General features: G+C 36.6%; 1 protein-coding gene across 2 annotated transcripts in view; it reads left to right on the forward strand.

Moving 5' to 3' along the window:
- ROCK1 (Rho associated coiled-coil containing protein kinase 1) overlaps positions 1-26511 on the forward strand; it is a 156377-nt gene that overhangs the window by 128379 nt on the left and 1487 nt on the right. For both annotated transcript variants that reach the window (XM_050767630.1, XM_050767632.1), the window contains exons 23-32: positions 6459-6624; positions 7776-7869; positions 8119-8207; positions 9043-9231; positions 9906-10065; positions 17144-17214; positions 17427-17515; positions 22008-22086; positions 22209-22470; positions 23774-23981. In XM_050767630.1, the coding sequence (XP_050623587.1) occupies positions 6459-6624; positions 7776-7869; positions 8119-8207; positions 9043-9231; positions 9906-10065; positions 17144-17214; positions 17427-17515; positions 22008-22086; positions 22209-22470; positions 23774-23981 (1407 nt within the window). The remainder of the gene's footprint in view (positions 1-6458; positions 6625-7775; positions 7870-8118; positions 8208-9042; positions 9232-9905; positions 10066-17143; positions 17215-17426; positions 17516-22007; positions 22087-22208; positions 22471-23773; positions 23982-26511) is intronic.

The following is a 26511-nucleotide window of genomic DNA, read 5'->3' on the forward strand; positions in this document are numbered from 1 at the left end:
GACCTTGTGTATCATGCTGAAGAGTTTAAAATATTGAAAAGTAGGGACTTTTGTTTCTTCCATTGTTGTCTATTTATTCCCAGCACTTCAATCAGGGACTTTTAGAGTAAGTATTCAAGAAATACTGAATGAATAAATGAAAATTCTAAGCTAGTGACTGACAAGTATTTTAGAAAACTCACTCTAAGGAGTGGAGAATGAATTGAAGTAAGAGAAAGCTGCATAGATACAGGGAGCCCAGTTATAGAACCACTGGAAAAACTTAGATGTAAAATTATAGTGGAAGTTGGCCGTAAGAGGCAGGTGCATAAAACGAAGTAGGAAGTAAAAGAAGTAGGATTTGTAGATTTGGAGGCATAGGGGTAAATGTTAGGAAAATTTTCAGGCTGACTCTCAAGTTTCTGACCAGGGCTGTTGAGTTGATGGTAGTGCTGGTCCCTGAGCTAAGGGATGCCAAAATTGTGAGACGAGGGGAGAGAAGATTATTTCAATTTCAGGCCTGTTGAGTTTGAGGTGCCTATGGGATGTCCAGACAGAAACGGATACCACGGTATTTGGGTTTATTTATTTAGAATGCAGATAAAAGATAAGAACTTGAAGCTGATTTGATAGTCTTTGCATATAGAAACCACTAATATAGAGATCTGTTAAGGTGATTATGTATCTCAGAGTTTATAAACTCATGAGCCTGTGATGCCATTGGTATAATTAGGCTGTAATTAGTGGGGTCTAAGTGCAGATATATTCATTGCGTAAGTTGTAAGGATTATAACAAACTGAAGATCTCACCTCCTCAGTTCCAGCCATTTATTACCACGTGATAACACTGGCCCAGTATGTCAAGATCTTCTGGTTTTTCAAGAGAAACCAAGAATCTGAATTTTTATGTAAAAGATTGACCCAAAACTATTTTAGGTGTGTGTTTGTGTGTGTGTGTGTCTGGAGGGAAGTGGGGGGCACTGTTGTGGACTCATTTGGTCCTCCCAGGTAGCAAGTTGTAACCCATAGTGTAGGATCAGAAGACATAAGGGCTGAGGAAAGACTACTAGCTCCTAGACTTTTAAGGAATGGGCAGAGGAAGGGAAACTAAGAACCTACCAACAGTATAAGAGAAAATCAGAGCAGGGTGTCACAAAAGCTGGACTAAGAGAATATTTCAAAAAAGAGAAAGTGATGAAAAGTGCCACATATTGGCTGGGCACGGTGGCTCACATCTGTAATCCCAGCACTTTGGAAGGCCAAGGCAGGCAGATCACGGTGTCAGAAGATTGAGACCATCCTGGTTAACATGGTGAAACCCCGTCTCTACTAAAAACACAAAAACATTAGCCGGGCATGGTGGCGGGTGCCTGTAGTCCCAGCTACTCGGGCGGCTGAGGCAGGAGAATGGCGTGAACCCGGGAGGTGGAGTTTGCGGGGAGCCTAGATGGCGCCACTGCACTCCAGCCTGGGCAACAGGGTGAGACTCTGTCTCAAAAATATAAATAAATAAAAATTAAACTTTAAAAAGTGTCACATATCCAGAAAGGTCAAGAAAAACAGTCATAAATTGTCCATTGTACTTACATTGAAAGTTATTCATTATCTTGGTGAGAACAGCTTCTAAATAGAGACGAGAATAGATATTAAAGTAGATTGAGACTGAATGGAAAGGGTAGAACAAGAGACAGAGTATACCTAACAGCCTGATTAGCCGCCTTTCTATTCAACACACCAATTAGTCACTCTCCTACCTCCAGGTATGTACATTGCTCTTCTGTCTTCCTGGAACAGTTTCCTCCAAGTATCTACATGACTTGCTCCTTGGCCCTCTCCAGGTCCACATCATTTGAGAAGGCCTTCCCTGAATATGCTTTTTAAATTGCATACATCCCCACCCCACTACCTTGGTGCCCAGTTCATACATCCTTCCCTATTTTATTTTTCTCTGTAGCACTTATTCCCTCCTAATATATAATTTTCTTACTTGGTGTATTTATTGTTTTTGTTTTTCCACTAGAAACAAAGCACTATGGCAGAAGGAATTTTCAGATGTTTCATTCTTAGGTCCAATTCATTGCTGTATGTCTAGCACCTACAATTGTAACGGCAGCATTGTGATGCTCAGCAAATATTTGTTAAATTAAAAAATTCAGGAGACTTGGCTGTTATGGCAAGAAGAAGTAGCAGTAGCTAGAGGAGAATGTGAAGGAGAGCGCTTCCTAACAGTAGCGTAAACTTGAGCATATTTAAATGGACTATGGGAAGGAAATCAGAGTAGGAGCAGCCCCACATCTCTTCATTCAAATAAAATTTTTGAGTGCACTCTGTGGGCCAGAGAATTTTCTAGGCATTTGAAATACACTTGTGAACAAGAACAAAGCCACTCTTTATAATCTTATAATCCAGAAGAATATGGAATGATTGATGATTGAATTCTTTTAAGAGATAGGAGAATAAGGGTGAGAGATTGACTTTAAATATTAGTAAAGACAGTCTTTCATTATGGAGAGAAATATATTCTGGGTTAAATAGGTTTTCTGGTGTTTTAAAGTATAACCCAGATACTTTTATCTGAACTTAACACAAAGCAGAAACTCCAGATAAGAACATGTCGTGAACCTGAAGCCCTGTATTATAATAGCTGGCAGAACCACTCCCAGTATTCTTAGATTTGGCATTGGCAGCATTTCCTTTCTTTTCCTAAAGTACTAACTCTACTACTCTCCTAAGAAAAGTATTTCACATCTCGTCTCTACTCAGATCGCCACCTTTTCCTTATTCTTGTACTTAGCTAATGGCCTTGCTTCCTAAAAATCAGAAGAGAACATCTATTCTCTTTCACCACCGTAGCTACTAACTTGTCTACATCAGAGTAGAGTATCACAAAAGCTGGGGGAGGAGAGTATTTCAAGAAAGAGAAAGTGATTAAAAGTGCCAAATATTGCTGGGTGTGGTGGCTCATGCCTGTAATCCCAGCACTTTGGAAGGCTGAGGGGGGCAGATCACAAGGTCAGGAGATCGAGACCATCCTGGCTAACATGGAGAAACCCTGTCTCTACTAAAAATACAAAAAATTAGCCGGGCCTGGTGGCGGGCGCCTGTAGTCCCAGCTACTTGGGAGGCTGAGGCAGGAGAATGGCGCGAACCTGGGAGGCGGAGCTTGCAGTGAGCCGAGATCAGGCCACTGCACTTCAGCCTGGGCGACAGAGTGAGACTCCATCTCAAAAAAAAAAAAGTGCCAAATATTCAGAAAGGTCACCAAAAAGTCATAAATTGTCCATTGTATTTATTTTGAAGGTTACTCATTATCTTGGTGAGAACAGCTTCTAAGTAGAGAATAGTACCTATAAACCCTGCCTTCCTTCTGATGATGTAAATGGACAAGAGCATTAGTTCTTATGTAATGGCTAATCCCATCTCTTCCTGCCTACTTAAGAGTATGACTTTGGCCGAGTTTGGTGGCTCATGCCCGTAATCTCAGCAATTTGGGAGGCCCAGGCGGGCGGATCACTTGGATTAAGAGTTCGCTACTAGCCTGGCTAACGTGGTGAAACCCCGTCTCTACTAAAAATTCAAAAATTAGCCAGACGTGGTCGCACATGCCCGTAGTCCCAGCTACTTGGGAGGCTGAGGCAGGAGAATCACTTGAACCTGGGAGGGGAAGGTTGCAGTGTGGCGAGATCTCGCCATTGCACTTCAGCCTGGGTGACAGACTGAGTCTCAAAAAAAAAAAAAAAAAAAAAATATTATGACTCTAACAATTCTCTTATCTTTTCTACATCAATTTTTACCTTTCTGTAGTCATTGTCATTGTTATGTAAACATATTTAGATATCTCCTTTAAAAACAACCCTCTTACACCGGGCATGGTGGCTCACGCCTATAATCCTAGCACTTTGGGAGGCCAAGGTGGGCAGATCCCCTGAGGTCAGGAGTTCAAGACCAGCCTGACCAACATGGAGAAACCTCATATGTACTAAAAATACAAAATTAGCCGGGCATGGTGGCGCATGCTTGTAATCCCAGCTACTCGGAAGACTGAGGCAGGGGAATTGTTTGAACCTAGGAGGTGGCGTTTGCAGTGAGCCAAGATTGCACCATTGCACTCCAGCCTGGGCAACAAGAGCAAAACTGCGTCTTTTAACTACATTATCTACATGGTAGCTACCATCCCACTTTTCTTTTTTTTATAGCCAGCTTACTTGAAAAGTAACACATCAGGTACCTTCCCCCATCTTCTTCCATTCTCTCTCGAGCTCACTGTAGTCATACTTTTGCATTCATCATGCTAACAAAACAACTCTTCTCAAGGTCAGTGGCATCTTCCTAATAGTGACTTCTCAGTTCTCACCTTATTTCATAGCAGCATTTGACTTAGTTGATTACTCTCTTGAGAAAATGTCTTCTTTTGACTTCTGTGACACCATACGCTGTTTTTTCCTTATTGAACTGGCTACTCTTTCTCAACCTCCTTTGTTCCTTTTTCCCTTCTAATTGCTGAGACCCTTAAGAGTTTGGAGTGCTCAAGGGATTACTCCCTGCTTGTTCTCATCCAGCCTTGTGGCTTTAAATGGTGTCAGAGTCCAAGTACATTCTCCCTTGAATTCCAGACTTATGTATTCAGCTGTCTCATTGACATCTCTGCTTGAGTGTTAAGCACCCCACATTTAAAGTGTCCAGAAAAAATTCCTGATTCCCTCACTGTGCAAACTGCTCCTCCCTATCTTCCTCATTTCAGTCCTGAACAACTCTATTATTCCCACGTGTTTAAGTGAAAAATTTAGAGTCATCCTAGACTCTTCTTTTTTTCTTGCACTTTAAATGCAATCCACCAACAAATTTTCCCAGTGTTCACTAAAAATTATATATAGACTCTAATCACTTCTCACTACTTGTTCCATTTACTGACCTGGTCCAAACTGCCATCATCTCCAATCTTGATTATTTCAGTAGCCTGCTAACTGGTATCTCAACTTCTGCCATTGTCCCCCTACTGTCTGATCTTAATACAGCAGCCAGAATGATCTTTCTAAAACATCAGAGTACCAGAATAAAAGTCAAAGTCCTTGTAATGCCTTGGAAAGCCTTACAATATCTGTTGTTCTCTTCTCCCTACTTTTCTTCTGATGTCGTCTTAGCAGAGAGGCCTCCTTGATCACCCTGTAATAAAAGTGATCACATTCGTAACTTTCCATATTTTATCTTGTATTATTCTCTGCGACTTACTATAGAGCACTTGTTCATTTTTTAAATTGCCTGTACGGCCCCACTAATACATGCTCCCTAAGCGCAGGAACTTTGTTACTGCTGTATTTATTTATTTATTTTTGAGACGGAGTCTCGCACTGTCACCTCAGCCTCCCGAGTAGCTGGGATTACAGGCACACACCACCACACCAGGCTAATTTTTTTGTATTTTTAGTAGAGATGAGGTTTCACTATGTTGGCCAGACTAGTCTCGAACTCCTGACCTCATGATCCGCCCACCTCACCCTCCCAAAGTGCTGGGATTACAGGCATGAGCCACTGTGCCCAGGCTGCTGTATCTCTTAATTCCTAGAACAACATGATGCATAGTAAACATAGTGTAGTACTTAATAAACCTTCAAATAGTTGTTAAGTGAATGAATGAATTTTCTGTGTGTGTGTGCGTGTGTGTGTGTGTGTATTTACTATATGTCTCCCTCTGTCCCTCTTGAGGCTTGAGGCAGAAAGTTTGAATTGTAATACTCAATAGAAAATAGGAGGTGGACGTTACTCATTCAGAACATAGTTATTGAGCACCTGCTCTGTTCAGGGACTACAGTAGTGACTAAGAGAGCTTATCCAAGAGAGGCTCTTCTAGAAGAGTAGGCAAACTGGAGTTACCTCATCTTGGTCTGAATGTCAATTCTGAAATGTTTTAGTATCATTTCCAGGGAGTGTTCTCAAATTAGTTTGTAGTGATTTACAAATCTCTTAGAAGTTTTCATAATCTCATTGAATTTTGGAGCTGGAAGTGACTAGTTTAACCATCTCATTTTACAGATTTGATGAAACTGAACTACAGGAATTGTAAGGGATTTGCACTTTGTGCACATTGAGTGTCTCTACTCAATTAGTTAATGACAAAACAGAAATAAAGGTCTGGGTCTAGCCTGCTGATTTATAAGTCGATGACTTTTCCACTATGCCATGCTGCCTTCCATTCCAAACCCACAAGAAATTTCTTTTCAAGAACAGACTATTTGCTGTTGCTTTATTACCTTTTTTAGTTAAGCACAATGTCAGATAGAAAACTAAATAGTTCTTTTATAATTTTTCAACATGTGAGAGGTTAAATTCATTACTTTTATAGAAAGTTTGCAATAAATTTATTTTAAGCAATAAAATAATTCTTTTTATCATTTAAAGTTAATTGTGTTTTTAAGAATATGATTAAGTTGGAAGAATGAACTGAGTTTGTTTACATCAATTTCTCTTAAAAATTGTTGCAGAGAAACTCTTGCTACTCAGTTGGATCTAGCAGAAACAAAAGCTGAGTCTGAGCAGTTGGCTCGAGGCCTTCTGGAAGAACAGTATTTTGAATTGACTCAAGAAAGCAAGAAAGCTGCTTCAAGAAATAGACAAGAGATTACAGATAAAGATCACACTGTTAGTCGGGTAAGTGTGATAGTCAAGTAAGTCATATAAAATTTATTTAAATCACAGTAGGTCACATCTTAAAGTATTAGGGTAAGTGTGTGTGCAAGTGTATTTACTTCTATGTTATACATAGTGGTCATTCTGTACTCAGGTATAAAATAGTTTGTATAATACCAAACATTTGTTAATTATTGAAATTCTTGTTCAAGATATTGGGCTTTTGTTTGTATAGGTACAGAACCAATGCAATATTGGGCTGTTTTTCTTTCTGGCTGTAGATCTTATTAGTTATATTTCATATGAAGAAATGGCTTAGCTTAAATTCATTTGTTGTTCTCTTAATACATTGCAACTGATTTTTTATGGGCCAGAATTCTATGAAATAAAGAGAAACCATTTTGGAATGAGGAATTCTTGGGATAATATATAAATCCATTATAAGAAAACCAGTACTCTAAACAATTACCTATTCCTGAAGTTTATACTATAGTCTATATAGAATCATGGGACTAAAAAGAGGAGTTAGATTTTTCTTCCAAAGCCACTGTCAATCGCTCTGGGTTCCAGTTTTGCCTCTAAGAAGTTATATGGTCTTGGCAAAGTTGGCTTTAACTTCTCTAAGCCTCAGATTTCTCATCTGTAAAATAGAAATAGTAATACCTCTTCCACGTGATTGTTACGAGGATTAAATAAGAGAGTAGACATAGAATGATTAATATAGCATATAACATAGTAATGATTATACATTACTAAAAGTAATCTATAAATAAATGTTTTTATTGTTTGCATCATCAATATTCAGATAAAGATACTGAAGTCCAGAAAAATTATGACTTGCTCAGGGTCACATACTAGGTTAATCGCAGAGCTGGAACTAAATACACATTTCTTAGTCTGCAATCTAGTTATCTTGCCATTACATATGCCCCCCCTTTCGTTCATATATATATATCTATATGCATAAACTGAAATAATTTTTGGAAGCTGTTAACTACTTTTAAATATTTTTGATGTAATTATATCTACATATTTTAAGCTGGAAACCAGACATTTGCTGTAGTTGAGCAGTGTCTGACTTTTCTTTATCTAGCAGTGTATTTAAAGGTTATTGCCTGAAATATTAGAATAGCAAAGAGGCTGGAGCTTAAACTTTTGTGTGCTTTGTTCAGCTTGAAGAAACAAACAGCATGCTAACCAAAGATATGGAAATATTAAGAAGAGAGAACGAAGAGCTAACAGAGAAAATGAAGAAGGCAGAGGAAGGTATGTAGAATTTTTTTTAAATTATCATGTTAAATCAAATTCAGTGATTTACCTTTACCTATGTTGTGTTAGGTTTCTAAGATACCTGTTTTCATATATTAAGTAACTTCTGTAGCCTTAAGAATTATCTTAATGAAGTTACTGAAAGTTAATATGTAGTGTATACTCATTTGAATAATTAAGGACATTGTTAGTTTGAGATGCAGAAATTAATACCATACAATAACATTTAATATAATTTGTTGACAGAATATAAATTGGAGAAGGAGGAGGAGATCAGTAATCTTAAGGCTGCCTTTGAAAAGAATATCAACACTGAGCGAACCCTTAAAACACAGGTATACATGCTTTCAATCTTTTCCACATGTTCATTTTTGAGTTAATCGTTGCTCTTTATGCACTTTTTCCTAAAACCAAGGATTATAAGGTTCAAACTTTTCATCAGAACAAATAACGTAAATTCTCTCCCTGCTAACTATAAAAAACTTACTTGTGAAATAGGATTTTCAGGCCAGGCGTGGTGGCTCATGCCTGTAATCCCAGCACTTTAGGAGGCTGAGGCCAGCAGATCACTTAAGGCCAGGAGTTCGAGAGCAGCCTGGCTGACATGGCGAAACCCCAGTCTCTACTAAAAATACAAAAATTAGCCGGGCATGGTGGTGCGCTCCAGTAATACCAGCTACTCAGGCAGCTGAGGCACGAGAATTGCTTGAACCCAGGAGGCAGAGGTTGCAGTGAGTAAAGATCATGCCACTGCATGCCAGCCTGGGTGACAGAGCAAGACTCGGTCTCAAAAATAAAAAAAAGAATAGGATTTCAGTTAAGAAAGCTAACTTACCTAGTAATATTGTACAGTTGTAGAAGATAAGAGTATGTGGCCAAGGCATAGAAGCTTTATTTGCTAGTACCCAACATCAGAGTAGGATTAACATACTCTTGATTCAGTACTGGGTTGTAAAGTTAACCAAGGAAAGGCTCCTGGTTCTTACATTTGAGTAGTGTGATAAATCAGTGTTAGTTACTTGTGCTACCAGTTATCATGTCTCAACCGTCATTAAGTTGTCCGAATTTTCATACACACAAAAAGTCCTGTTTCCTTATTTTGAAGAAAAAAATACATTTTAGTATTAAATTGGATGACTACACTATTTATCTTTATTAATATTTTAATAGGCTGTTAACAAGTTGGCAGAAATAATGAATCGAAAAGATTTTAAAATTGATAGAAAGAAAGCTAATACACAAGATTTGAGAAAGAAAGAAAAGGAAAATCGAAAGCTACAACTGGAACTCAACCAAGAAAGAGAGAAATTCAACCAGATGGTAGTGAAACATCAGAAGGAGCTGAATGACATGCAAGCGGTAAGGTTTGTGTGTGTGTATGGACACGAGTGTGAAGGATTATTTTCTTAAATTATTTCTGTATATACTTGTTATCTGTTTATCTTGTTTAGATTGGGAACAATCAAGGGTTCCGCCTGTTTGGTTTCAGACTGTAATTGGGATATGGCTGTTTTAATATTAACTGTAATTGGGGTAGAGGTTTTGAAGTATTGTAGCTTATTTATTTTCTCTAGTCAAGACTCACTTTTTTGAAATCAAAATAACAAGCTTAATTTTTTGATACCTCTTGGCTTGTTAATAGAACAAAATTGAGAACCTGGTCTCAGGCACTTAGATCTAAGCTTTTTAGCTCCATCAATTATGGTTTTCTGAAGTTTTCTGTACCTTTAAAGCTACTTCATTTGGAGCCAGAAAAGCATTTTCTATTGTAACTTTTTTTTTTGATGGCTTATGTTTGAAAACAAAAACAAAAACTCTTTTTAAGGCAAGTAGAAAAGGAATTTGTCCGAGCAATGTATTACTGAGAACTTGACATTTCTGTAGTGTATCAAAATCTGTGGTAGCAAACATTCATGAAGTTTACTGTACATTTTTAGTATTAGCAATTTAAATTACTTTATTATATTTCAATTAATAATGTTGGAAATTGTTTTAGCTTGATTATATATTATCTTGATACTTTTCAAAATTAGCAACTGGTAGAAGAATGTGCACATAGGAATGAGCTTCAGATGCAGTTGGCCAGCAAAGAGAGTGATATTGAGCAATTGCGTGCTAAACTTTTGGACCTCTCGGATTCTACAAGTGTTGCTAGTTTTCCTAGTGCTGATGAAACTGATGGAAACCTCCCAGGTAAGAATAATTCTGTATCATTCAAACATGTATAAATGTCATGGAAATTAGTGTATATTTCTTTCATTTGGGTTTCTACCTCCTTGTCGTTCTATCCATGGATTCCTAAGAAGGAATTCTTATTTCTGATAGCCAAGGCCTGATGATTATACACTTGGTGTATTTTATGGAGTACAGCAGTTGTAAGCAATCTTAGGCTATTTAAATAGACCTAAGAAGCTTTACCTGAATAAAAACCATAAGAGGTTTATGAACCTATTTTGAGCAGCCTAAGTCCACAGTGAGAGTCAAAGCTGCTACTACACATCTCGCTATTTTTTAAAAGTTGTACATTTTTTGTCAGTAATAGATCTTTAACATTTTCTGTATTCTTGTGCTAAAACTAGGAACTGTACTTTATCATCAGAATCACAGCAGCTATGTATAGAAGCCTATCTAGTGGAGTAGTGATCAACTTCAATCAGACTTTGTTAAGTTTTAAGTTTGGAGAAATAGATAAAAGGGGTTGGGCAGTGCAGTAAGAGGCCAGGGGTGTCAAATAAAGGCAGGAATGAGTGGCTAAGATTTCAGACTTTTTTCTGTGTCTTCTTTTTCCCAGTGGAGAATCAATTTAAAAATAAACACAACTTCATTCTTGGCTTAATCATCATGTAAACTACAGTACATTTATGTACTTTACAGAGATGAGAAATACGTATACTATAAGTTCAGTTTAGAAGTAAAATGAATAGGTTATCATTATTAAAACATGCATTTACATATACACAGAGTCTTAGTTCAGAGTCTTGGAAGTTTTGTATATATGGTCATAAACTTGAAAATAGATTTTAATTAGTGTATTTTCTGAATAATCCATAAATAGGAAGATATTTATGAAGCAGCATGTTTGATATTATAGGGATTCTATTTTAACAGATATTACTTGTTATTGTGACTTTGATATAAGGAACTAGATGAGTCACTCAGAAAACTTTATAGTATCTTTCTTGGTCAAGAAAGTGGGACTCAAAGTGGGAAATGAATTCAGCTCCTCTCTGTATGCCATGTGATCCCTGGCCTCATTCTTGTGTGGCTTTGCTAGGTCAAAATCAGGTATCTGGGAATGGAAAGGCAGTGAAGAAATATTTCTTATTTTAGTGGTCAAGGAACTCCTCTTTTTACCTATTTTTGGCTCTCTGAAACTGCCTACCTCTTGAGAAACTTGCAGGTACACATGATTCATTATTGGAGAATCGCTTTGGATTTAATAAGAACCTCTAGCTTTAGTAGTTGAACATCTTTCTGAAGTTAGACTTAATCATCACTAAGAATACAACTTTTAGAAGTGTTTGGCTACATTCTTTCAATTGTTGAACTGAATTTGTAGGTTAGATTCCCACTTCATTTACCCTGAGATACTTCTGGAGTTATTTAGTATGGGGTTATGTATGTATGTATGTATGTATATATGTATATATGTACGTATGTATGTATGTATGAAACAGTCTCACTCTGTCACCCAGACTAGAGTGCAGTGGTGCGATCTTGATTCACTGTAACCTCTGCCTCCTGGGCTCAAGCGATCCTCCCACCCCAGCCTCCTGAGTAGCTGGGACTACAGGTGCGCATCACCACACCCAGCTCATTTTTTTAACTTTTTGTGCAGATGGGATTTCACCATATTGCCCAGGCTGGTTTTGAACTCCTGAGCTCAAGCTATCCACCTGCCTTGGCCTTCCAAAGTGCTGAGATTACAGGCATGAGCCACCTGCCTGGCCGACCTTACTCTATTTAATGTCAATTCAAAATTCTGACCAATTTTATTTTTATTCCACCCATTTCTCTTTAACTATGTATAATGCCTTATATGTACCTTAGTTTTCTTAGTATTGAGTGAAATATGTCAGAAATGGATACATTATTGGTGAATGCTAGTTAAAAGATTTGAATTGAAAGATGAGCTGGTGGGACTGCTAATGAGGAAAGTGATGAATTTTACCCACCATCGTGGCTGATTCAGAAAGGCTAAGCTCATAGTGCCATCAGCTGGCTTCATTGGCAGACTTAGGCTGGGAATCCATTTAGATTTCAGAATCCTGACCTAATAAATTGACTTATTGAGCAAAGAGATTTTTAAATGTTTCTACTAGCTCTATTTTGAGTATATTTCTTAGAATATTAGTGTACTTTCAGGAATTTTGTTTTTAAGGTTATCAAAGTCCAAACCAAGTGGGGCAGGGAGTATTGGTGGCCATTTTCCCTTGCTAGAAAATGAGGCCAGTTAATATCTCTTTTCCTATTACTGTGTTCTTAATTTTGAGACTTTATAAAATCTCAACAGTGCTGAACCTTGACTTTCATATTGGAAGTAGAAATTAATGGATAATCTTTGTCAATATTATTTACCTCTCTGTGGGTCAGATATTTTGCTAGTAAATTGAAAATCTGTATTAAATCCACCATTTACTAGATGCTCAAAAATGGTCCCTGGCAAATAAAGTTAAGGTTTTGCAGTCATATCTAGGAAGAATTGTTAAAGAATGTTGATGTTCATTCTTAATATTAGATAGTTACATATCATTCTAGTGTCTAAAAAATGTCTTGAAGGTAATGGCTAATGATTAATTTTTACTTCAGTTTACAAAATTAATAAATGAATATACATACTAAAAAGGAGAGAACTTTGAATAGATTAAGTTTACTCCACAGTTAAAATAATGGCTTTTTGAAATATGGGTCACGTTTTTCAATTTTTTTTTAAGTAGTTGGATGGATGAACTGACACTGCAACTTTTATTCTCTTAGATTTCATCATTCAATATAAAGATTATAATTTAATTATCTTGTACATCTAGAGCACAGCCTCTATGAATCCTCAGTGGCCATTTTGTTATTAACTGGCTTAAATCTTAAATCTCCCCTCTGAAATTCCCAATTCTAAAAACCTTATTAAAAAATGTTACTCCTTCTCTGACTTATAACTCTTTGAAGTTCTTGAAGTCACCTTCATTCTCTTAATTCTTTTATGTCTTTATCCTCTCTTTGGTTCTGTAGCAGGTTATGAACTACCACACAATGTAAACATAAAGATTACCCTTAGGGTTATGGATGCCTGTTGCTTAGATGACAAAAACTTTTATGTGATAACTGTTTCTTTTCTTCATTGTTTCTCTTTCCTTCTTTTGGAGCTGTTAACCTAGACATCTGAAGAGAATGTAGAAATAGATGAGGCATTAGGAAAACTTGTATTGATACTCCAGTAATATTCATGATCTCTTATGGATTATTTGTATCATACCCTTTTCCATCCAGCTTGACCTTAGGTTATGTAACTTAAACCTGAAAATGGTGGATCGCTTGGTGTGTTTCCCAATATTTGAATCTATGAAGGTTTCTGACTTTGCCCAAATCTACAGTGATTTGAAGTTGGTGTATCTGGCTTGTTGAGTGTTGATTTAATTTTCTTTTTTATATCACTTTTGAATTTAATTAAAATATTTTGAAATGGTTCTCTAGCCCTGTTTCTTTTTTTTTGTATTTATTTATTCATTTATTTGCTTGTTAGTTTATTAATAATTGACTAATTAAAAGTAGATTACTAAATAATATAGGTACTTTTTTGCAATTTACTATTTTCACTTAAAATACATTTTGGAACTCACTCCAAGGCTGTTCATAGAACTCTTTTTTTTTTTTTTTTTTTTTTTTTTAGAGTTTTTGGACTGATTTTTATTATAGTCACATTTTTTTTCTTTTTTTTTCTTTTATTTTTATTTATTTTTTATTTTTTATTATTATACTTTAAGTTCTAGGGTACATGTGCATAACGTGCAGGTTTGTTACATATGTATACTTGTGCCATGTTGGCGTGCTGCACCCATCAACTCGTCAGCACCCATCAGCTCGTCATTTACATCAGGTATAACTCCCAGTGCAAGCCCTGTTTCTTAAGCAGTATGTTTGTGGTATAGCTAAATAAATTAGGTTGTCTTCAGAGGTTAGTTCTGATGTTTAAATTGGCTGTATCGAGTATTGATGTAGATATAGTTAGAGTATCTCTTATTAGGGTAAAGAAATCGCTGATACTATAGTAATATACATCTAACTTCGTATAATTTAAAATTGCTCTACAAATATATTGTATAAAATTTGGAGCCAAGTTGTTTTTGTACATATGTAGAATATTATTAATGATAATTCAGACTTAGAGGTTCTCTCGGTGGGAGTTTCATTTAGTTATCTGGAGAAGCTGTTTTCTGTGCTTGTGATATAAAAGATGGAATTTACAGCATTATACCTCCAGGTCACCACTGAAGTCACAGGTAGTCCCGATTTAGAGAAGGTCTTTATATATTTTAAAAACTGGTAAGCATATTATCTTGCAACTATGGTAGGAGTGAGGAAAGAAAACAGAGGAGAAGCTAGTATTTTTTTTATTTTTATCTGTTATTATTGAGCTTAGTTCAGTTGCTTCTCTGAGGGAATTCACCAGATGGAAAAACTAAAATTTTCTCCCATGACTTTATTGTAAATTGACAAAAACCTTCACATATTCTTGACACCTTTATTTTCATTCCAGATTTCTTCATTTAATTTATTTTCTCCCTGGGCCTCTTCATTTAATTTAAATATGAGCAACTGTAGAATTCTGGCTTATTTGACTCATAAAATTCCTTTGGTATATAAAATTTCTAAGGAACACTGAAATGACAGATAAAGCCATACCATATAACAACTTATTGAAGATATATTAAAGAAAACTGGCAGGTTAACCCACATCTAGAGACAGAAGGCATAAGTATTTTTGACATTTATTGTCACAAAGAAATAATATGAAAGTGAGAGTATTTCGGCATACAAAATTTTGTGTAAATGTCAAGATTTCAAAGGCTTTTATATGTTTGTTTTTGGTGAGGAATTACTGATACTAAACAACTTTGTATTATCAGATATTAAGACTACTTTTCATTCTCAATAATGTTCATCTTAATGTTTTCCAAACTACACTTTAAAACCAGAGCTGCCATTTCTGCCACACTAATGGGAAAATTTCTAGCAATAACTTTTTTGCTTTTATAAAATAAAACATTGGTGAATAATCAATATGTGATCAGCAGTCTTTTGTTTGTTATTTAGTATAAAACTGCCCGTTTGGTTTTTAAACTGTAACCATTAAAGTCACCAAGGATGACTTTAATTGGCTAATTCAGAAGAACGAAGAATTGCAAAATAATCAACAAATGTCTGTCACGTACCTCCTCGGTGTGTCATTTGCCATGGGATATATAAAATCAAGTGTTAAGATATGGTCCTTGCTCTCACAGAACTTACCAAGGAACTATCTAACCAACAAAATAATTACTTAATGAACTAAATCGCAGCAATTAAAGCTAGGTGCTGTGGTACATGCCACTGCTCAGGAAGCTGAGGCTCAGGAGTTCGAGGCCAACCTGGACAGCATAGCAAGACTTCATGTCAAAAAAAAAAGGAAAAAGAAAAATGTTGGGAGAAGAGAGAGGGATCATTTTGAACTAAAGTTATCTCATCATTTCCTCCATTTTAACAATTTATATGAAGAGGAATAACACAAGCAAAGGAGTGGAGACATTAAGTACCTGGTGGGAGTAGAGGGAAAAAATATTTCCCACAATTCAGTCAACTGCAAAGCTTGTTTGGGAACAGAATAGTGTTGTGCTCTAGAAACATAAGCTCAGAAGTTAGACTGTCAGGATTTGAAACCATAGAGCTTTGATAGATACTGATAGAGTTGCCTTGCCCAAGTCAGTTTACCCTGCTAAGCCTTAGTCTCTTCTTTTGTAAGTGAAAGATGACAGTAGAACCTAATTCCAAATTCCTAGGAATATCCTGTATTCATGGACTTATACATAGGTTAAATATGAGATATTATAAAGCATGTAGCAAATAATAAATTTGTAAATAAATCAATAAATCAGTAAATGTTACCTATTGTTAACTGTTGCTGTAAGACTGAGTTTATAGCTTGTAAGTTACATGAAGGGGGACAATATATATTCCCCTTAGGATTATCATTTGAGTAATAGTATAATCTCATATTTTAGTGTCATACTTTGAAATTGGTTATTTTTTTATTCTTTTGTGTTTCAAATATAAGGTAGACATAGAAAATAGTTAAATTGAATGGATTTTCTTATTTCCAACCTAATCTAAAATAACCATTTCTAATGGAGTTGTCTTTATCCTCCAGATATTTCTAGTAAACATTAGTTATATATAAACAATAGTGATAATTATTATAGAATGCCTTGATCAAATAGTCAAGGAATTCCTGGTATGCACGTACTAGTTGAAGTAATGACGGTAGACCAAATGGATTCTGTGTTTTTACTGTTTATCAAATTGTGACATCACAAACTTAAGAGGCTTTAAAACTCTTTAGTTTGAGTAGAATTGTAATTGGACTTACCACTAGAGTTAAGTGCTCCCTTCAACCAAATTTGGACGATTTTATTGAAATTGTTACAAATTCAAATTGAAGTTGTTTTACCAAAAAGCTTAATCAGAATATTGTACTGAGAAAACAAATAAAATACTTGTCTCTTATTCTTTATATCTAGTTGATTCTGCCTGCATTCCTTATTTATTTATCTTCTATTCTTGTCTTCTGTGAGTAATAGGACACTTCTATACTTTTGCTTGCTCTTGTGTAAATCATGGCTCTGATTTGTTCCACTTGCTGCATAATGTTTTTCTTTCTTTTTTTTTTTGCTGATTATTTTTATATGAATGTTAAATGATAAAGTCTTCTACATCATATCCCATTTAAGCTGCAATCCATTCCAGTCTTGCCTGGCTCTTAAGGGTATTGTTACTTCATACTTTTGTAATTGAGTACTAAATGTTAAATTGTATGGGAAAAGTGGCTTGAAATTTTTTTCTGCAATATTTGTATGGCCATTAAAGTTAATTTGTGTGATTGAAGCATGGAAGAGCAAATTATAGCACTTATTCATTTAGTTGCGTTCAGTTGCTTGTTGCTGCATGCTGTCAGACAACTTTTAATTGTTTTTCTTTTGTTACAATTTAAGACTGACTAATATATATATTCTTTTTCTCCTAGAGTCAAGAATTGAAGGTTGGCTTTCAGTACCAAATAGAGGAAATATCAAACGATATGGCTGGAAGAAACAGGTACATTATACCTATTTATTTTCTAACTGGTATTTTGTTCTATATTTTACTTTGAAGCATAGAACTTATATTAGCTACTTTTTTACTTTTTGTTAGCATTGATTTTACATTAATACAATATAATCTAGATATTAGTGGCAAATATTATGCTTTTCACTTTAAACCAAGTTAATGTTGCTCTTGTAACTCTTCCCCCTTTTTTCTTATTTCAGTATGTTGTGGTAAGCAGCAAAAAAATTTTGTTCTATAATGATGAACAAGATAAGGAGCAATCCAATCCCTCTATGGTATTGGACATAGAGTAAGTTGCCTTTGATTGAATTTTAAAGGGGTTGAGAGCTAACTTTTGATAATTATTTTTAGACTTAAAATTTATTTTATATTTTGTGTTACTTCAACACTGTTACCTACTTTTCTGTTTTTCTTAAGCATAAATGTTGACATTATATTAAATCTTTAGCAAAATGTGAGAAGAAAAAATGTATATACTTATTATTTGGAAGACAAATTTTTTATTTCAAGTGTTTAGTAGTTTAAGTTCAGAGAGCATTTCAAAACGTATAGTCAGCTGTGTATCAGTGGGTTCCATATCCACAACTGTGGACAGAAAATATTTGAAAGAGGGCCAGGTGCAGTGGCTCACACCTGTAACCCCGGCACTTTGGGAGGCCAAGGCAGGTGGATCACCTGAGGTCAGGAGTTCAAGACCAGCCTGGCCGGTGAAACCCCGTCTCTACTAAAAATACAAAAATTATCTGGGCGCAGTGGCAGGCACCTGTAGTCCCAGCTAGCTACTATGGAGGCTGAGGCAAGAGAATCACTTGAACCCGGGAGGCAGAGGTTGCAGTGAGCTGAGATTGCGCCACTGCACTCCAGCCTGGGCCACGAGAGCGAAACTCCACCTCAAAAAAAAAAAAAATTTATATATATATATATATATATATATATATATGAAAGAAAATTAAAAATAACAATATAATAATTAAAAATACAAATTTCTAAAAAAAAATACAGTATAACAACTGTTTACATTGCACTTACACTGTATTATGTCTTATGAGTAATCCAGAGATGATTTTAAAGCATACAGGAGGATGTGCCTAGGTTATATGCAAATACTACACCATTTTATATGAGAGCCTTGAGCATACTTGGACTTTTGACATTTTTGGAGTTCCTGGAATCAATTTCCCATGGATATCAAAGAACAGCTGTGTAGGATTCTTTGGTCATTATTAAGGGGAAATATAAATATATCTGTTCTTTTGTAGTGATAGGTCAAAGAGGCCTATAATATAGTATTTTTTCCTTATATTCATTCTAAAATCATTTCTTATTGTTGCTTATATTATCATAGATTATGCAGTATGTATAAAGATGAGTAAATTCCATAATTAAGGAGCTTACCGACTAGTAGGAGAAAAGGCAAAACATGCAACAAAATATAAATTCAAAGTCAAGTATGGTAACTGCTTTTTAAAAGAAATACATATGCCGGGCGCGGTGGCTCACGCCTGTAATCCCAGCACTTTGGGAGGCCGAGGCAGGCGGATCACAAGGTCAGGAGATCGAGACCACGGTGAAACCCCGTCTCTACTAAAAATACAAAACATTAGCCAGGCGCGGTGGTGGGCGCCTGTAGTCCCAGCTACTCAGGAGGCTGAGGCAGGAGAATGGCGTGAACCCGGGAGGCGGAGCTTGCAGTGAGCTGAGATCGCGCCACTGCACTCCAGCCTGAGCGACAGAGTGAGACTCCGTCTCAAAAAAATAAAAAAAGAAATATATATATAAAATAAAGTATTGCCATCCCTTTGGAATTAAGTATTTGTGGAGCTGGTTATAGTTAGAATGTAAAAAGAATTAAGCAAGTACTAGAGAATACTCATATTTTATTTTCTTTTTTTTTTTTTAAAAAAAGCTTTAGTTGTCAAAATTTAAATTATCAGCTTAAGTGAAATAATAAACACTTATATGAAAGATATTATCTTTCAACTAAGTTAAATACTTTTTAGATTGATGAGAGATTTCTTTCCTCTCTTTATTAAGGTATAATTTCCCACAATAAAGTTCATAGATCTTAAGTGTTCTGTTCAGTAACTTTCTACAGTTGTAAACACTCATGCAATCACCACTCAATACAAGACAAAAAAAATTTGTATTTCTTTAGAAAACTCACTTGTGGCTGGGCACAGTGGCTTATGCCTCTAACCCCAGCACTTTGGGAGACCGAGGTGGGCGGTTGGCCTGAGTTCAATTCGAGACCAGCCTGGGCGACATAGCAAGACCCTGTCTCTGAAAAAAGAATATAGATATATATTTTTTAATTTATAAAGAAAGCTCACTTGGGCCGGGTGCAGTGGCTCATGCCTATAATCCCAGCACTTTGGGAGGCCGAGGTGGGAGGATCACGAGGTCAGGAGTTGATTCGAGACCAGTCTGGCCAACATGGTGAAACCCTGTCTCTACTAAAAATACAAAAGATTAGCTGGGCATGGTGGCAGATGCCTGTAATCCCAGCTACTTGGGAGGCTGAGGCAGGAGAATCGCTTGAACCCAGGAGGCAGAGGTTGCGGTGAGCCAAGATTGTGCCACTGCACTCCAGCCCGGGTGACAGAGTGAGACTCCATCTCACAAAAAAAAAAAAAGAAAAGAAAAAAGAAGAAAGCTCACTTGTGCCTCTTCCCATGATCTGATTTCTATTGCCAAGATTAGTTTTGCCTGTTCTAGGACTTCATATAAATGGAATTAAACAGTACACTTTTGTGCCTAGCATCTTTCACTCATCCTGCACCTGTGGTGTTGTATGTATTGATTGTTCTTTGTATTGCTGAATAGTATAGCATTGTATGAATTTGTTTATCCATTTTTGTGTTGATTGACATTTGGGTTGCTTCCAATTTGGGGCTATCGTGAGTAAGACTTAGGAGCATTCCTTTTTTTAAACTTATGTTTTCATTTCTCATGGGTAAATACCTAGGAGTGGAATCCTGGATTATAAAATAGATCTGTGTTAGCTTTTCTAGTGGATGCTAAATGCTATCTCATTGTTATTTTAATTTGCATTCTCCTCATAACTAATAATAGCAAGAATCTTTCATGTCATTGTTAGCCATTGTGTATCTTTTCTTAAGTTTTTTCAAGTCTTTTGCCCATTTTTAAATTCGGTTGCTTATGTTTTTAAGATTGGTTTTTAAGAGTTCTATATGTATTCTGAATAAAAATCCTATGTTAGAAATATGTAATGCAAATATTTCCCAATCTGTTGCTTGCCTGTTGATTTTCTTAATGGTGTCTTTTAATGAGGATCAGTGTACCAATTTTTAAAATGTTTTCTGCCTCTTGTGGTCTGTGTTTGGTAAGAGGTAGTTGTTTAGGTCAGGTTGGCTTTTTTTCCCCCACATAGGTATCTGGTTGTTCCAACAGTATTTGTTTTTATATATTGACCTTGAATCATTTAATCTTGCTTTGCACTTAACAGTTTTATAGGGTTGTGGGGTTTTGGGGTCAATTCCACAGGGCTTTTCTACACATAGTCATTCCTCTGTATCTGTGGGTTCTGCATCTGTATATTCATCCAACTATGGATTAAAAATGTAGTTAGGCCTACTATGGTTGTGTCTGTACTTAATATGTACAGATTTGTTTTCTTGTCATTATTCTCTAAACAATATAGTATAACAATTTCCATAGCACTTACATCGTATTAGGTATTATATCTAGAGACAAGTTTAAATATACAGGAGGGTGTACTTAGGTTATATACAAATACTACACCATTTTTTTTATCTTTTCTTTTTTTTCCTGTCTCGTCCCTCCCTCCTTCCCTCACCTTCTCTGTCTTTCTCTTTCTCTCTTCAAAATCCCCAGAGGATTTTGGTATCCTCCAGGGTCCTGGGACCAATCTGCCACGGATACCACGAGACAACTGCATACAATCATGTCATCACCAAATAATGAGTTTCACTTCTTTCTTTCCAATCTGTATGCCTTTCTCACATGTATAGATTCATATGGCCACCACCACACTCAAAATACAGAACAATTCCATCACAAGCATCCCTGTGCTACTCCTTTTGTAGCCAAAAGGCAGCTTCCTTCCTCCACCTCTCCCTAATCCATAGCAACACTAATCTATTCTCCATCTCCATAATTTTGTCTCTTCAAGGGTGTTATATGAATGGAATCAAATAATGTGTAATCTTTTATGATCAGCTTTTTTCCCATTCAGTATAATTCCCTTAAGATCAATCCACGTATGATTTGTTTTTTTCTTACAGAGTAGTATTCCATAGTGTAGATGTATCTCAGTTTGCATACCCATTTATTTGGGTTGTTTCTAGGTTTTGGTTATTATGAATAAAGCTCCTGTGAACATCTATGTGGAGGTTTTTTTAAATAGATATAAAATTTTTAATAAATTTTTGTTTCTTGGAATTAAAGGCCTAACAGTGCAATTTGCTGGGTTATATGGTAAGCATATGTTTAGTTTTCTAAGAAATCGCCATATTCTTTTCCAGAGTGGCTCTGTAATTTTACGTTCCATCAGCAGTATATGAGTGATTTACTTTGTCCGCATTCTCACCAGCATTTGGTGTTATTACTATTTTTATATTTTTTTAACTCTGATAGATGTGTAGTGACACTAATTGTGGTTTTAGTTTGCATTTGTCTAATAACTGATGATGTTGAATATCTTTTTATGTGCTTATTTACCACCTGTATGTCCTCTTTAATGAAATGTCTTTTACAATAAATGAGTTTTTGTAAATGGCCTATATTTATTTTCATTTTAGTAAACTGTTTCATGTTAGACCTGTAACCCAAGGAGATGTGTATAGAGCTGAAACTGAAGAAATTCCTAAAATATTCCAGGTAAAAATCTGAAGTTATAATTTTAAAGAATCTAAGTCCTAAGTGTTTTTGTGAAGTAAATGTAAAATTTACCAATGCTTAAGATTTTTAAAATCTTTTCCTTTCACCATTCCTGAATGTAGATACTATATGCAAATGAAGGTGAATGTAGAAAAGATGTAGAGATGGAACCAGTACAACAAGCTGAAAAAACTAATTTCCAAAATCACAAAGGCCATGAGTTTATTCCTACACTCTACCACTTTCCTGCCAATTGTGATGCCTGTGCCAAACCTCTCTGGCATGTTTTTAAGCCACCCCCTGCCCTAGAGTGTCGAAGATGCCATGTTAAGTGCCACAGAGATCACTTAGATAAGAAAGAGGACTTAATTTGTCCATGTAAAGGTAAGGTATGGCAATTATTGTTACAACTTATAATAAATTTAGTTTTAAGTCTCAATGAAATAACTTATGTGTATTAATTTCTATACCAAGTTGAAAAGAGATTATAAAAAGTAATATTTTGACACTGGTGGAGCAATGTGCAGCTACTTACAGATTTAGCTTTTAAGAATGTTTTTATTGGCTGGGCGCGGTGGCTCAAGCCTGTAATCCCAGCACTTTGGGAGGCCGAGACGGGCGGATCACGAGGTCAGGAGATCGAGACCATCCTGGCTGACACAGTGAAACCCCGTCTCTACTAAAAAATACAAAAAAACTAGCCGGGCGAGGTGGCGGGCGCCTGTAGTCCCAGCTACTCGGGAGGCTGAGGCAGGAGAATGGCGTGAACCTGGGAGGCGGAGCTTGCAGTGAGCCAAGATCACGCCACTGCACTCCAGCCTGGGCGGCAGAGCGAGACTCTGTCTCAAAAAAAAAAAAAAAAGAATGTTTTTATTTATTTTTGTTGATTGATTGAGATAGAGTCTCACTCTGTCTCGCCCAGGCTGGAGTGCAATGGCGTGATCTTAGCTCACTGCAGCCTCTGCCTCCCAGGTTCAAGGGATTCTCCTATCTCAGCCTCCTGAGTAGCTGGGACTATAGGCATGTGCCACCACACCTAGCTAATTTTGCATTTTTAGTAGCGATGGAGTTTCAGCATTTTGCCCAGGCTGGTCTCGAACTCCTGACCTCAGGTGATCCACCTGCTTTGGCCTCCCCAAAGTGCTGGGATTACAGGTGTGAGCCATTGCACACCCGGCCAACAGTGTTTTTAAAGAGAATCACCCCCTTGTAAACAAACAAAAAAACCAAACATGCCACTAAGAAATTACTCCAAGTTGGAGAGGAGAGCAACAGGTGAGTTCTACTCTATTCCGCCCTTTAGTTTTTCCTCTTCTTTTTGTCTGGCATTCACTGCCTGGATCAGCATGCATGCTGTATCATAGACAGAATATTTTCTAGTTTAGCAGAGGTAGCTTGAGGGAAAGAATACAGACCATAGCTATTTTCAGATAAGAAACGTATGTTCTTTAAATACATTTATTTGTTTTACTTTTTTTTTATGTTTCTGATTTTACTTTATTAGTTTGACTAATTTATTTTTAAATTTTATCCTTATTTAACTTAAGGAGAATGAGATATTGTTCATGCTTAATTAAGCATATTAAAACTTTTAAAATCTTAAGAACTTGAAAAACTATGCATTTGATAGGTTGGATTTAAAAAAAGATATGACTTTAATTATGCTTTTTTTTCCTCCTTAACATAGTAAGTTATGACGTAACATCAGCAAGAGATATGCTGCTGTTAGCATGTTCTCAGGATGAACAAAAAAAATGGGTAACTCATTTAGTAAAGAAAATCCCTAAGAATCCACCATCTGGTTTTGTTCGTGCCTCCCCTCGAACACTTTCTACAAGATCCACTGCAAATCAGTCTTTCCGGAAAGTGGTCAAAAATACATCTGGAAAAACTAGGTAAGGATTTGAAATGCTAACCTTTTTAACAATGTGAAAATGATTGGATAACATCTATTAAAATCAGAAATCTAATTCTTTTCACCACAGAGGGGATCATTTTTAGGTCTTTGTATATGACTTGCAGTGACTTTATAAATTAGTTTGACTTATTCTTGTTAGAATTTAAAAATAATAATACATGCAATATTATATTTATTTAGTTCTGTGTCTAATTTTATTGTCATAAGTTGCTGTACATGGCATAGTTTTAGCCCTTAATGCTTTAACCAACTTGTTAATTTTTTAATGCAGAAATTCATATAAAACTTTTAATCATCTTTTCTGTTTTTTAACTGTGTTGGCATAGTTTTTCTACAAAAACCAAGATTGTTTTTCCCTTTTTTGTTAACTTCCCATACTATCGCAACATACAAAATTATTTGGTATTATCAGTGACTATTTTTTTTAATTATTATACTTTAAGTTCTGGGATATATGTGCAGAACCTGCAGGTTTGTTACATAGGTATACATGTGCCATGGTGGTTTGTTGCACCCATCAACCCATCATCTACATTAGGTATTTCTCCTAATGCTATCCCTCCCCTAGTCCCCCGACCCCCCGACAGGCCCTGGTGTGTGATGTTCCCCTCCCTGTCTCCATGTTTTCTCATTGTTCAACTCCCACTTATGAGTGAGAACCTGTGGTGTTTGGTTTTCTGTTCCTGTGTTAGTTTGCTGAGAATGATGGTTTCCAGCTTCATCCATGTTCCTGCAAAGGACATGAACCTATCCCCTCGCCACCCCCCCCCCCTTTTTTTTTTTTTTGAGGCAGAGTCTTGCTTTGTTGCCCAGGCTGGAGTGCAGTGGCGTGATCTCGGCTTACCACAACCTCAGCCTCCTGAGTAGCTGGGACTACAGGTGCATGCCACCATGACTGGCTAATTTTTGTATTTTTAGTAGAGATGGGGTTTCATTATGTTGGCCAGGCTTGTCTCGAACTCCTGATCTCATGATCCACCTGCCTCTGCCTCCCAATGTGCTGGGATTATAGGTGTGAGCCACCATGCCCAGCCGAACTTATCCTTTTTTATGGCTGCATATCAGTAACTATGTTATTACAAACAAACTTCCCAGTTAAGTCCTACTTCTTTTGTTGTTTAACTTTTTTTTGTTTTTTAAGACAGAGTCTTACTCTGTCACCCAGGCTGGAGTGCAGTGGCGGCACTGTCTCAGCTCACTGCAACCTCCACCTCCCAGGTTCAAGCAATTCTCTGACCTCAGCCTCCCAAGTAGCGGGGATTACAGATGGATGCCACCATGCCTGGCTAATTTTTGTCATTTTAGTAGAGAGAGGGTTTCATCATGTTGGCCAGGCTGGTCTCAAACTCCTGACCTCAAGTGATCTGCCTGCCCCAGCCTTCCAAAGTGCTGGGATTACAGGCATGAGCCATCACGCCTGGCTGTTTAAATATTTTTGATGGACTTTTTTCCAAAAATATCTTTTATGCCATGATAAACAATTATAAGGCATAACCATTCATTCATTCATTCATTCATTCATTCATTCATTCATTTTGAGACAGAGTCTCGCTCTGTTGCCCAGGCCAGAGTGCAGTGGCACAATCTCAGCTCACTGTAACCTCTGCCTCCCGGGTTCAAGCTGTTCTCCCACCTCAGCCTCTTGAGTAGCTGGGATTACAGGTACACACCACCACACCCTGCTAATTTTTGTATTTTCAGTAGAGATGGGGTTTCACCATGTTGGCCAGGGTGGTCTTGAACTCATGACCTCAGGTGATGCACCCTCCTGGGCCTCCCAAAGTGCTGGGATTACAGGCATGAGCCACCACACCCGGCAATTAACTCTTTCTTGGAGAGAAATTATGAAATCTCATCTCATTAAGTTCTCATTTTACTCATTAGTAAATAAGGCTCAGAGAAATTAAGCAGTTTGCTCAATCACAGAGCCAATGGATTGGAGGCCATTTCTGTCCAATTCTAAAGCCTATGTTGTCCAATTCCAAAGCCTCTATTCTACCACATACCAGCTTCCCTAGAGTGTACTCCCTAGATTAATAGGGCCATTTGAATCTAGAAGCTGAGACCTAACACTGATTGGCCTCGCTGCCAGTGTCACCCACATCTTCCAAGCAGGCTTAAAGCCATCTTGAATTCATCTCTTTTGTTCATTCCCTGTTGTCAGTAACCAGGCCTAATTCTTTGAAATGACTTATATCCTTTCCTTCTCAGCCACCACACTATGCCAGGTATTACCACATCACTGCTAACTTAATTCTGTAGAATGCTATGTCAGCCTTCTCCTGAACATAGGGTGTAAACTGGATCTAAAGTGATTTGAAATGGGATTATAGCTGAGTAAGAAAATGTGCAGAAACAAAGAGGAGAGAATACTAAGTATATTTTTCCTATTCCTTGTTTCTCAAATTTTGTGTAATTGTTAATTGTATGTAAAGATAATGTATATTTACCTTTCCTCCTCCTGTTTGTTTCTTGTATTCTTAAACAGAGTGCATTTCTTAAATTAG

The sequence above is a fragment of the Macaca thibetana genome, chromosome 18, assembly GCF_024542745.1.
Source record: "Macaca thibetana thibetana isolate TM-01 chromosome 18, ASM2454274v1, whole genome shotgun sequence".
NCBI classification, from domain to species: Eukaryota; Metazoa; Chordata; class Mammalia; order Primates; family Cercopithecidae; genus Macaca; species Macaca thibetana.